Below are 10,339 nucleotides of genomic sequence, written 5' to 3' on the forward strand. Positions count from 1 at the left end.
ATACTGTTAGAAACAACAAAGTGTTAATAAATTCATCAAACATTTTCTGTCTAAGGGTACTACAGACATTTCAACACACAACTCTTTCCAGAATCTCAACCTACAATCCTAGAAAAGAACTCGGCAACAGATTCTGAGAGAAGCAGATTCTGGGAGAATTTTTTAAAATCTTGATTTCGCAGAATCCTGTGTGAAAAGAACCGGGCCTAAATCCCTTCATTTAGTTAGCACCGATGTGGGCTTCAGTATCCAGCCTCCAGCCATCTTTGGGCTCTCCACTTGACTACGTTGCGATTCAAGTCCACAGCCGCACCATTTCCCCGAAAAGAAAAAAAAAGTTCCGCACCAGCGACTAGGGCGAGCGAGATGACCAGCCGCCACCGCCCGCCGCCGTCGCCGGCGGCGGGTCCACTGGAGAACGACGACCTGCTCTCCGAGATCCTCCTCCGCCTCCCCCCGCAGCCGTCCTCCCTCCCCCGCGCCTCCGCCGTCTGCACGCGCTGGCGCAGCCTCGCCTCCGACCCCGGCTTCTGCCGCCGTTTCCGCATCCACCACCGCCGCAATCTTCCCCTCCTCGGTTTCTTTGAAAATTCTCTCGGCCGCTCCTTCATACCTGCTCTGGAGGCGCCCAATCGTGTCCCGCCCGGGCGCTTCTCCTTGCAGCCCGGCGACAGCGACCCGATCCCCTTCCGGTGCATCGGATGCCGCCATGGCCTCGTGCTAGTCTTCGACCTGAGGCGCCTTTACCTTGTGTGGGACCCCGTCACCGGCCACCAGCACCGCCTAGCCTGCCCCCCGGGGTTCGATCCGGAGGGCTCGACCGTCAACGGGGCGGTGCTTCGTGCTGGGCCAGACGTCCAGCACTTCCAGGTGGTCTTGGTAGCGGCAGGCGACGACGACAAAAAAACAAAGGCGAGTGTTCGCCTGCGTTTACTCGTCGGAGACCGGCCTGTGGGGCAATGTCACCTCGACACCGATTGAGTCCGAGGTTCCCAACGTCCTTCCCATCGCAGTTGATACAGTGCCTGCTGTGCTGGTTGGGCGTTCCCTTTACTGGTTACTTAAAGGGAGTTCATAAAGCCACTCTCCATTTAGTGCGGAGAAGCAAATCATTGAGTTTGATTTAGAGAAGCAGAAGCTTGCTGTGATACGGATGCCAGGGGCGGTGGATGTTTTTCTAGGCCGTGTAACAGTCGTGCAGGAAGACGGTGGTGGGCTGGGTTTCCTCATCGTGAAAGACCTCACTGCCCAAGCTCAATTATGGAAGAGGAAGATGGATTCTGATGGTGTTGGCTCATGGGAACTGAAAAGAACCATTGATCTGAATAAACTTCTTTCCCTGAATTTAGAGAAGCATATAGGGATAATACGATTTGCCGAGGACAATAATTTGCTGGTTCTGCCCACCGTTTTCGGCCTCTTCACAGTTCAGCTTCAGTCATTGCAGTACAAGAAACTTTCTGGGTACAACAAATTTTGTCACCTTCATCCATTCGAAAGTGTCTACATTGCAGGTAATAGCATCACTAGCATGCCTCCACACTTCTTTATTTACAAAACCAAGTTATTTTTTGATAATTGAGATGGGATCTTATTCACATCCTTTCATGTTAAGCTAACAATTTTAAGTAGTGTCGTATCACTTATTTCTTTTGCTGCTTGATGACCTCTTCAACATATAGCAATTTTCTTTCTGTAATGTCTCTGTCCCGGTGCTTATGTGGTGGTGTTTTATGTGATGGTTATGAGCTGGGTTCACATGTGCTACTGGTAGTTAGTGTCACCTGGGCGATGGGCTATTTGTTGTTATCTGATTTGTCAAAAAATTATGTAGCAATGCCTTGTATAATCCATCACTAGACCCCACCCGGTGTGGGAGCTTCTAGCACTGGGTCTGTCCTTTTTTATCATATAATTATTATCACTGAACTATATGGTTCAAGTCAGAGCCAGCAAACTGTCCTTCTCAGTTCATTATATGAGTATCCATACAAGAAAACAATGAACACCAATATTGGCAGATTCTTTGTGTGATAATGAAACTAAATTTGCTATTGCCTGCCTATTGACATATGCAATAATTTTATGAGGGTATTTTTAGTGCATAGCTTCAGTGTAGTTTATCCCAAGCCAAGACACTTAACAGATGGAAGTTGAAAACAACACGAAAAACTAGTTTGAACCAACTGTAACGTCAATACCTAATGGAAGAAATAGAACTACCTTTAAGCTTACAAATGTACCTTGAGCTGCCTATTTGACATTTCAGTTGGTTAAAACTTATATCTGCTAATCATGCTAATAATCTTAACTCAATACTAACGAGTTCGTTTCAAATTCATAAAAATTTGTCACTTTATCACTATTAGGAGAGTCTGTTGTGGTGCAAGTCCATTTCTTTTGTTCATGGAAACTAATGCGTTCTTTTGTACATTTTTCAGGCAAAATTTATTTAAAGATACTCTAAAATATCATGATAACTTTTTTGCTAGATTTTTTAGTATCATTATTGTTTTTTCCGATTATGGCACGGAATGAGCTTAATAATTCTGGTTAACTTGTCTCTTCTGACCAGCTAATAGCATAATAGTCTAAGCGTGCATGTTCTTCAATTTTACAATATTGATCAGTATATACTGTTTTTGGATATTCTTTAAATTCAATAATAGATGTGGTTTTGTTTATCTGTTTCTAATGTTGTATCAAACTGACTTTTTGTTCCAACTAAAGCTGTGAGTTCATCTGAATATCTCCTTGATGCCTCCTTGTACCTATTTGGCCTTTCGTTGGAATGTCATAGGTTGTTTGACGTATGCTTGCAGAAACAGGCATCGGTGGTGGACATGGTGCACCTGATCTTTTGCAAAACACATAAAGATGGTTGTCTCTTTGAGCAGGTAAGCTTAGCTTCTGCATGTATGCTAAGATATCTGAAATAGTTTGTACTACAAGAGAGGACTCTTGTCATGCTTTATGCTGCACCTGTATTCTTTTTCCAGGCTTTACTTCTTATCCCTTCCTGAGCAGCTTCCCATTTACTTCCACATGCCGTCCTTCTCTTTTGTTTGCTGATGTTGTACCCCCTCTGCCTCCCCTTATACTGGATGTGTTATTTCAATTGCCCTCCTCTCCCATCCGTCTGCCTTGCTTTCAGTTTACCTACTCCTTAGTACTCACCCAGTTCCTTCTGGTACTGTGGGTTCTTCTCCCTCTATCTTCTCCGGTGGCTGGTGAATTAGGAGTTAGGATCCTTCCCAATTCCCTATTTGTGCGATATGCTCGTGTCTGCATTTAGAAGCGGAGGGAGTATGATTTATTTTGTTGCTTGCATTTATCGACGATTATTCTTGTTTTAGGCTGTTTATTTAAACATTTTCTCCGCATTTCATGTGTTGTCTGACAAATTCTTATATATAGGTAATTGGCCATTAGCCACTAATATTAATTTGGTTGGTCCAAACTATCAGTAGCTATGTTTTTTGTGGACTGTAATTTCTTCATCAGTTGCCACCATTGATGTTTAAAACTTCATATGAAACAAGTGATCAAACTGACATGATTAGATTCACCATAAAAACTGCTCTTATCACCAATATCTTTTTTTTACTTTTACTGGCATGTTAGTGGTGGAAGTACTACTTGATGCCGTAGAGACTGGAGAGTAAAAAATTAACAGTCATTTTGGACCGAAGTCTTAGTTAGTAAGATGATGCATGGCCCCTTGTTTGAGGCTTGTACTGCAAGAATTTGATGAATTTCGATTTGTTATCGACTAGCTAGCTCGTACATTTCTAAAAGCATGCTTATGAACTAGAAACCGAACTAGAAACCAGACATTTCTGCTATCCTACTTAATGAGCCCCTCATAAGCCCACTTATCTTTTAGTCTTTACGCAGACCAGATGTAGCCAAAGACTGCTAATATTAGAAGTTGAAGGTGCATTACTACACTACAAATTACCTATTATCGTTCTCTCTTTCAAATGTTGGTTGTATCTGTCTAATAATGCAGAGATGGTATAACTTTGGAGCTTTTGACACAATTTCCAGAATGTTTTCTGTTGAGTCATAGAAAAATTATGAGAATAACTCCTGATTGAATAGTACCAAGTTTGTTCGACTGATATGATATTGCATGCTCTGCAGGAATCTACAGTTACATTCTGGTGGCTGAGATGTAGAAACGAGTTGTTGGCTGTAGTTTCTCCCATTCTAAAGGTCGACTGCGGAGATTGAGCCTCTATGTAGCATGCATTGGTCAGCTGTTAAATGAACTTGTAGGAACTAATCGCTTGGATTTATCTATTATCTAACTTATGTAGACATTCTCGGCTGGCATGAAGGAACATTAATTTGCTTCCATTAATTAGTACTTGTCCCTCTCGGTTCGCTTAATTTGCAAGCAAGTATGTTCCAGTTTTCTGTGTCTTTTTGTTTATTTTGTTATCTAATTCTGTCTAGTGAATGTGAACTGCAGCTGGCTGTGTGGTGCTATTTGTTATCTCACAACTGGCGACTCAACCAGGATGGCGGCAATGCCATTTTGCTACTGGCATGCTTCTTCTTCTTCTTTCCTTTGAGATGAGATGTACGATTTGATGAGTTGGCTAACATTTGAAATATTGTGAGTTAGTTTTGAAGAAATTAAAAGGTCTCACTTATTATTACTGGCAAAAGGGAAAAAAAAGATGAATAGTTTCGGTTCTTGCGATCAGGAACAAGGATAGTTAAACCAATGAGAGGGCAATGTTAGCTTGGATCTGCCGTTGCGTGTTGAGATTAGCAAGCCTTTTGCATTAGCGGTGTGATTTTGCAAAACATATTCCGTGATGACCCATTTTCGTGTGTTTTTCTTGAATTTCCATCTGGTTCTGAACTCAGAATTTATAGGCTTCGTCCTGACATTGGATGTTGAATCCAATTGAGTGTGGAATTGGAAAGATGCTCCTGTATTAAACTGCCTACAGAAGGTTTTGCATCAGTGGTTTGATGGAATAAGTTTAGAACTGATAGAAGCAGACTATGATATCCTAGTTTTAGAACTCTGTTGTCTTATGTATGGGCATGATAAGATTGACTTGGTTCAGTTAAATAGTAGTAGGTTCTTGCTTCCTTGATGGCCGTGCATTTTGTGAGTTGATGAGTCCCAACATTTCTGAAGAAGGAAAAAGGTCTCACTTATTCCTGGCGAAGAGGAAAGAAGATGAATAATCTGGTTATTGTGATTAGCAAATTTTTGCTAAGTGATGTGTTTATGCAAAACATGTTTTGTAACATTCAGAAGCGGATTAACACCGGTTACCTTATTTTCAATCAGAGCGCAGGCACAAACGATTAGGTTAGTGGTAGGGACAACAAAAAAGAAGGAATTATCAATTGTTCACCGGTGGCGACTCTGGGTGAACACAAACGATTATCATCAGTACCTCTTTTCTTTGTGAGGGGATTATCAATTGGTAAAATATCACTGCCCATTTTTTAACATGCCATTATCAAATAACCTTGTTATTACTGTTGTATATCATTGGATGTTTTCATGTAACAAATCAATGCAGTTGATGTCGGTGGTAGTGTGGCTGATGTCGGTGGTGGTGCGGCTGGTTTGGGGTCGACGGTGGTTTTTGTGCTCTTCTTCGGTGGTGTTCGTGCTCGAGTGCTTCTTGGTGTGTCTTTGCTAGGCAGTGCCCTGCGACTATGTCGGTGACACACATGTACCGTGGCATTGTCTCGGCCTCGTGTGCCCTTTCGGATGTACCCCTGAAATAGGTGGTGTCGCGACGTTGTGCAGTCTCAGATGTACGACGCCTTTCGATTGCATTGACAGTGCAATGTCGTCGTTTGGTCTGCTTGGCGATGCCCTTCGACTACGTCGGTGGTACACAGGTACCGTGGCATCATCTCGGCCTTGTGTGCCCTTTCGGATGAACCCCCGACACAGGTAGTGTCGCGATGTTGTGCAGTCTCGGATACATGTCGCCTTTTGATTGCGCCAACAGTGCAATGTTGTAGTTTGGTCTGCTTGGCGATGCCCTTTGACTACATCGGTGGCACATAGGTGTCGTGGCGTCGTCTCGGTCTCGCGTGACCCTTCGGATGTCCCTCGTGACATCGGTGGTGTCGTGGCGTTGTGCAGTCTTGGATGCGTGAAGACTTTCAATTGATTCGACGGTGCAGTGCCGTGGTTTTGGTCTTGGTTGGCCGATGCCGTTCGTTACAATGGTGTTGCTCTTTGTTGTGTTTTCCCTTTTTATTCTCCCATGCTAGGTGTGTTGTCAGTGTGTGCGCTTTTTTGCTTTACCTATTCTTCCCCGTGACTGGTGTACCTATGGTTCACTTGAACCTATATTGCGATAGGCTGCAAAGCCTTATAGGCAAATGAATACAATTTAGATGGGGAAATCTACTCTTGTTGGAAATAAATTAAAAAAAAACCACTTTGATCGTCATCGACTGCAACCAAATCATTGTAAAAGTGGGTCACAAAAAATAGGCTTGAGTTCCTGAATGTAGTCTGTTTTTTAGAAACAGTCATTTTAATTAATGAATCAAGAGTTTTTTTTTCTGTGGTGTCTGCAAAAAAACTTTCTTCCTTTATCTATCTATATCCACTGATGTGGGCTTCAGTCTGCACTCTGCAGCCCAGTTTGGGTTTTGGTTCTCACCACGTTCTGATTCGAGTCCACAGTCCACACCACACCCGCACCATCTTCCACAAGGAGAGAATTTTTTTTTCCTCCCGCACCGGTGAGTAGGGCGAGATGAGCAGCCCCCGCCGCCGCCACTGCCGCCGCTCGCCGGCGGCGTCCCCGCTGGAGGACGACGACCTGCTCTCCGAGATCCTGCTCCGCCTCCCCCCGCAGCCCTCCGCCCTCCCGCGCGCATCGGCCGTCTGCAAGCGCTGGCGCGGCCTCGTCTGCGACCCCCGATTCCGGCGCCGCTTCCGCCTCCGCCACCGCCGCAACCCTCCCCTCCTCGGCTTCTTCAACCGATTCGATCGCCTCTCCTTCCAGCCCACTCTGGACGCCCCCGACCGTGTCCCTCTCGGGCCCTTCCCCTTTCAGCGCAACGACGGCGGCTACTTCGTCTCCCTCGGATGCCGCCACGGCCTCCTACTCGTCTTCCTTCCGGGGATTCTCGAGGTCCTTGTGTGGGACCCCGTCACCGGAGACCGGCACCGGGTGGCCATCCCCCCGGCGGTTGCGGAACGTGCGGCGGAGATTGGGGTCGGCGGGGCGGTGTGTCGCGCTGCCGGAGACGCCCCGCATTTCCAGGTGGTCCTGGCGGTGACAGACGGCAACGGCGCACAACCTAGACGAGCGCTCGCCTGTGTTTACTCGTCAAAGACCGGCTTATGGGGAAGTCTCATCTCGACGCCCATGCCCTACCAGGCTCATGGATCCCAGTTTTCCGCCATCGTTTGTGCCGAGGACGCCGCGCTGGCTGGAGATTCCCTCTACTGGCCGCTTACTGGGAAATTGAATGGAATTCTCGAGTTTGATCTGGAGAAGCAGAGGCTAGCCGTGATACGAGTGCCGGTGGATATGTGGGGCAAGCGAGAGCGGAATGGCTTCAAGCTTATACGGGCAGAGGGTGGTGTGCTAGGTTTCCTCTTCATATCGCACTCAGACTGCTGCGCCGCCCAGTTATGGAAGAGGATAACTGGTTGTGATGGTGTTGCTTCATGGGTGCTTGCAAGAACTATTCAGCTGGACAAGCTGCTTTCCCTGGAACCAGAGGAGAAAGGGGGCATAGAGATGGTCGGGTTTGCTCAAGACAATAGTGTGTTGTTGTTGCGGACAGTTATCGGCCTCTTCATGATCCATCTTGACTCACTGAAGTTCAAGAAGCTTTCCAACACTACCACCATGTCTCGCTATTTTCCATTCGAAAGTGTCTACACTGCAGGTAATACCATGCCCTACACTAAGGTTAGAAAAAAACCAAGTTATGTGTCGATAATTGGCTGATGAAATTATGTTCACATCATTTGGTGTTAAGCCAACAATTTTAGGTAGTGTTATATCATTTGTTTGTTTTGCTGCTTCATGATGCTCATGTGGGTGCTTTTTATGTGATGGTTATATATGGATTCACATATTTTACCTATAGTTATTATAGCTAATGTTTCTTGTGTCACCAGTTTGGCTTCCATACCAAGGTGATGGGCTGTCATAGATGATGCATTGAAAATATATGTGGCGATGTTTTTCTAATATAATGGTATCATATTATTATTATCAGTGAACTATGTTGTTCCAGTCTATTGGAAGTTGAAGACAATATGAAAAACTAGCTTGAACCAACTGAAATGTCAAATAGGCAGCTCAATAGGTAGATTTGGAAGATTCAAACTTAGTTCTATATTTTTCATTCAATATTATTATGTCTGCTAATCCTGCAATGATCTTATATCAATAATGAAAAATTCAAATAATTGTTCAGTGTTAAGTCTGAACACTTTAGGAGAATGTTGCGGGTGACAAATCCATTTGTACTGGGATAAGTTAGTTTATTTAATTTTTTAGGCTTAATTTGTCCGTGGATAATCTAAATCTGAATAGACACATCACTTCTCCTAATGCTGTATCAAAACTATGCTTGTTTTTCAAGCTACAGCTATGAGTTTACCTAAATATCTCCTTGATGCCTCCTCATATCTGTTTGGCTTTTTGTTGGAATGACATTTTGGTTGTTTAACTTCTTATGCTTGCAGTAACAGGCATTGGTGGTAGAAATGATGCATCTGATGTTAATGCACAATAAATAAGGCGATTGCCTGTTTAAATACTCTGTTCTGATGTACTGGCAGAGCAGGTAATCCCATCTTCTGCATGTATGTTGACTTGAGGAATGCGAACTGTTCCTTCAAATAAATGTAACGATTTCCTTTTTACTGCCATTTCAAGTACCATATTGCAAGATAGGACCCTACAACTGTTTGCTGAGCTAATATGTTGGCCACCTGGTCACCTCCTATGCTCTGAGCTGCATCTTGAATCTTTTCTCGATGCCCTGTCTCCTCATCCTTCCTCAGCAGTTCTCCGTTCTCTTCCTCTCGCCTCAACCCACCCATCTACCTTCAGTTTTATTTACTTACATTTAACCCCTCTCTACTGGATGTGCTCTTTCAGTCGCCTTCCACTCCCATCCATCTGCCTTGCTTTCAGTTCAAGTCCTCGTAAGTACTCCCCCGTTTCCTTCTGGTAGTGTCGGGTTCTTCCCCCTCTAGCCCCTGCAAGACTGATAAACTAGGACCCTTCCCCATCCCCTGATTATGTATATGCTTTTGCCTTCTCAGAGATGAGAATGTTATTATGATAAGTAGTAGCAAATGTACTACTTACACTTTACTATGCTTCGTTTTTTTAACTTTTACTGATTGCTACATTGACGTGAAACTTTTCTATGTGGTTAAGAGTATCAAGTCAAAGTGTAACTTGCGTGTTGTCCTGTCTATGCAATTCTGCCTGCGAGCTAGAAACCAGATGCTTCTGCTTTCTTACTCCATTGAGCCCCTCATGTGCCCACTCTTCTTTTAGCCTGTACTGAGACCAATATAACCAAATACTTCTAATATTACAAGTTGAAGGTGTGCCACTACACTGCAAATTTCCTACTGTTATTCTCTGTTTCAAGTGTTGGTTTTGTCTAATAATGCTGAATCATTTGCCTTTGAAGCTTTTTTGACACAATTTCCACAATGGCGGAGCTAATGTTTACTGTTTTGAATCATACAAAATTATGAGAGTAACTGCAATGGCTTTTCCTGGAAGAATGGTGCAAAATTGCTTGACTGATGATATTGCTTGCCACGCAGGTTACATTCTGGTGACTGAAATGAAGAAATGAGTTTTGGCTGTAGGCTCTACTGTTTTGTATGTTTGACGCAGATTGGCTCTCTATGTAGCATGCACCGGTCAGCTGTGAAGTCCATTTGTAGGAATTAATTGCTTATAATTTGACAACTTCCGTGCTCTGCTAGTTGAAGATTGAACGGAACATTGACCTGCTCCAATTCATTAGTACTCAACCTGTCGTTCCTTTAGTTTACTGCTTTCAAAGCAAGCATGTTTGGCAATCTCGTCTTTGAACGATCCTGCTTGCATCTGCTGTGTGCGCGACGGGTTGGCCTTGGGAGGCGACTGCCATGGACGTTGCAAGGCGGGCCATGGCGGCGTGGAGGCTCGTGTGCGCGACGGGTTGGCCTTGGGCGATGTGTCGCGGGAGGCTTGCAGCGGCGAGAGGCTGGCTGCCGCGCCGTGTGGGATGGGGTCTAGCCGGCGTGGGGGCTCACGTGCTTGCGAGGTAACCCTGGGCAACACAGTGGCCCCCGGTGGCG

At 44.7% G+C, this 10,339-nt stretch overlaps 2 protein-coding genes across 5 annotated transcripts; both read left to right on the forward strand.

Moving 5' to 3' along the window:
- The first annotated feature begins 215 nt into the window (after positions 1–215).
- On the forward strand, positions 216–5,019 carry LOC119314432. 3 transcript variants are annotated; one of them, XR_005152314.1, is made up of 4 exons: positions 225–1,514; positions 2,823–2,897; positions 4,147–4,277; positions 4,478–5,019. XR_005152314.1 is itself a non-coding variant. In XM_037589145.1 (3 exons), exon 1 carries the CDS (start codon positions 367–369, stop codon positions 979–981), a length of 615 nt encoding a protein of 204 aa, XP_037445042.1. In that variant the 5' UTR covers positions 216–366; the 3' UTR covers positions 982–1,514; positions 2,823–2,897; positions 4,147–4,395. The 3 variants fall into 3 exon arrangements, 2 of the variants coding, with proteins under 2 accessions (XP_037445042.1, XP_037445043.1); XM_037589145.1 differs by lacking the exon at positions 4,478–5,019 and having other exon boundaries at positions 216–1,514; positions 4,147–4,395; XM_037589146.1 differs by lacking the exon at positions 4,478–5,019 and having other exon boundaries at positions 216–1,514; positions 2,829–2,897; positions 4,147–4,395.
- A 1,704-nt stretch (positions 5,020–6,723) lies between these two features.
- On the forward strand, positions 6,724–10,045 carry LOC119314433. Of its 2 annotated transcripts, XR_005152315.1 has the most exons (3): positions 6,724–7,905; positions 8,714–8,814; positions 9,818–10,045. XR_005152315.1 is itself a non-coding variant. In XM_037589147.1 (2 exons), exons 1-2 carry the CDS (start codon positions 6,759–6,761, stop codon positions 9,847–9,849), a joined length of 1,179 nt encoding a protein of 392 aa, XP_037445044.1. In that variant the 5' UTR covers positions 6,724–6,758; the 3' UTR covers positions 9,850–10,045. The 2 variants fall into 2 exon arrangements, 1 of the variants encoding a protein (XP_037445044.1); XM_037589147.1 differs by lacking the exon at positions 8,714–8,814.
- The last annotated feature ends 294 nt before the right edge of the window (positions 10,046–10,339 follow it).

The sequence above is a fragment of the Triticum dicoccoides genome, chromosome 6A, assembly GCF_002162155.2.
Source record: "Triticum dicoccoides isolate Atlit2015 ecotype Zavitan chromosome 6A, WEW_v2.0, whole genome shotgun sequence".
Lineage (NCBI taxonomy): Eukaryota > Viridiplantae > Streptophyta > Magnoliopsida > Poales > Poaceae > Triticum > Triticum dicoccoides.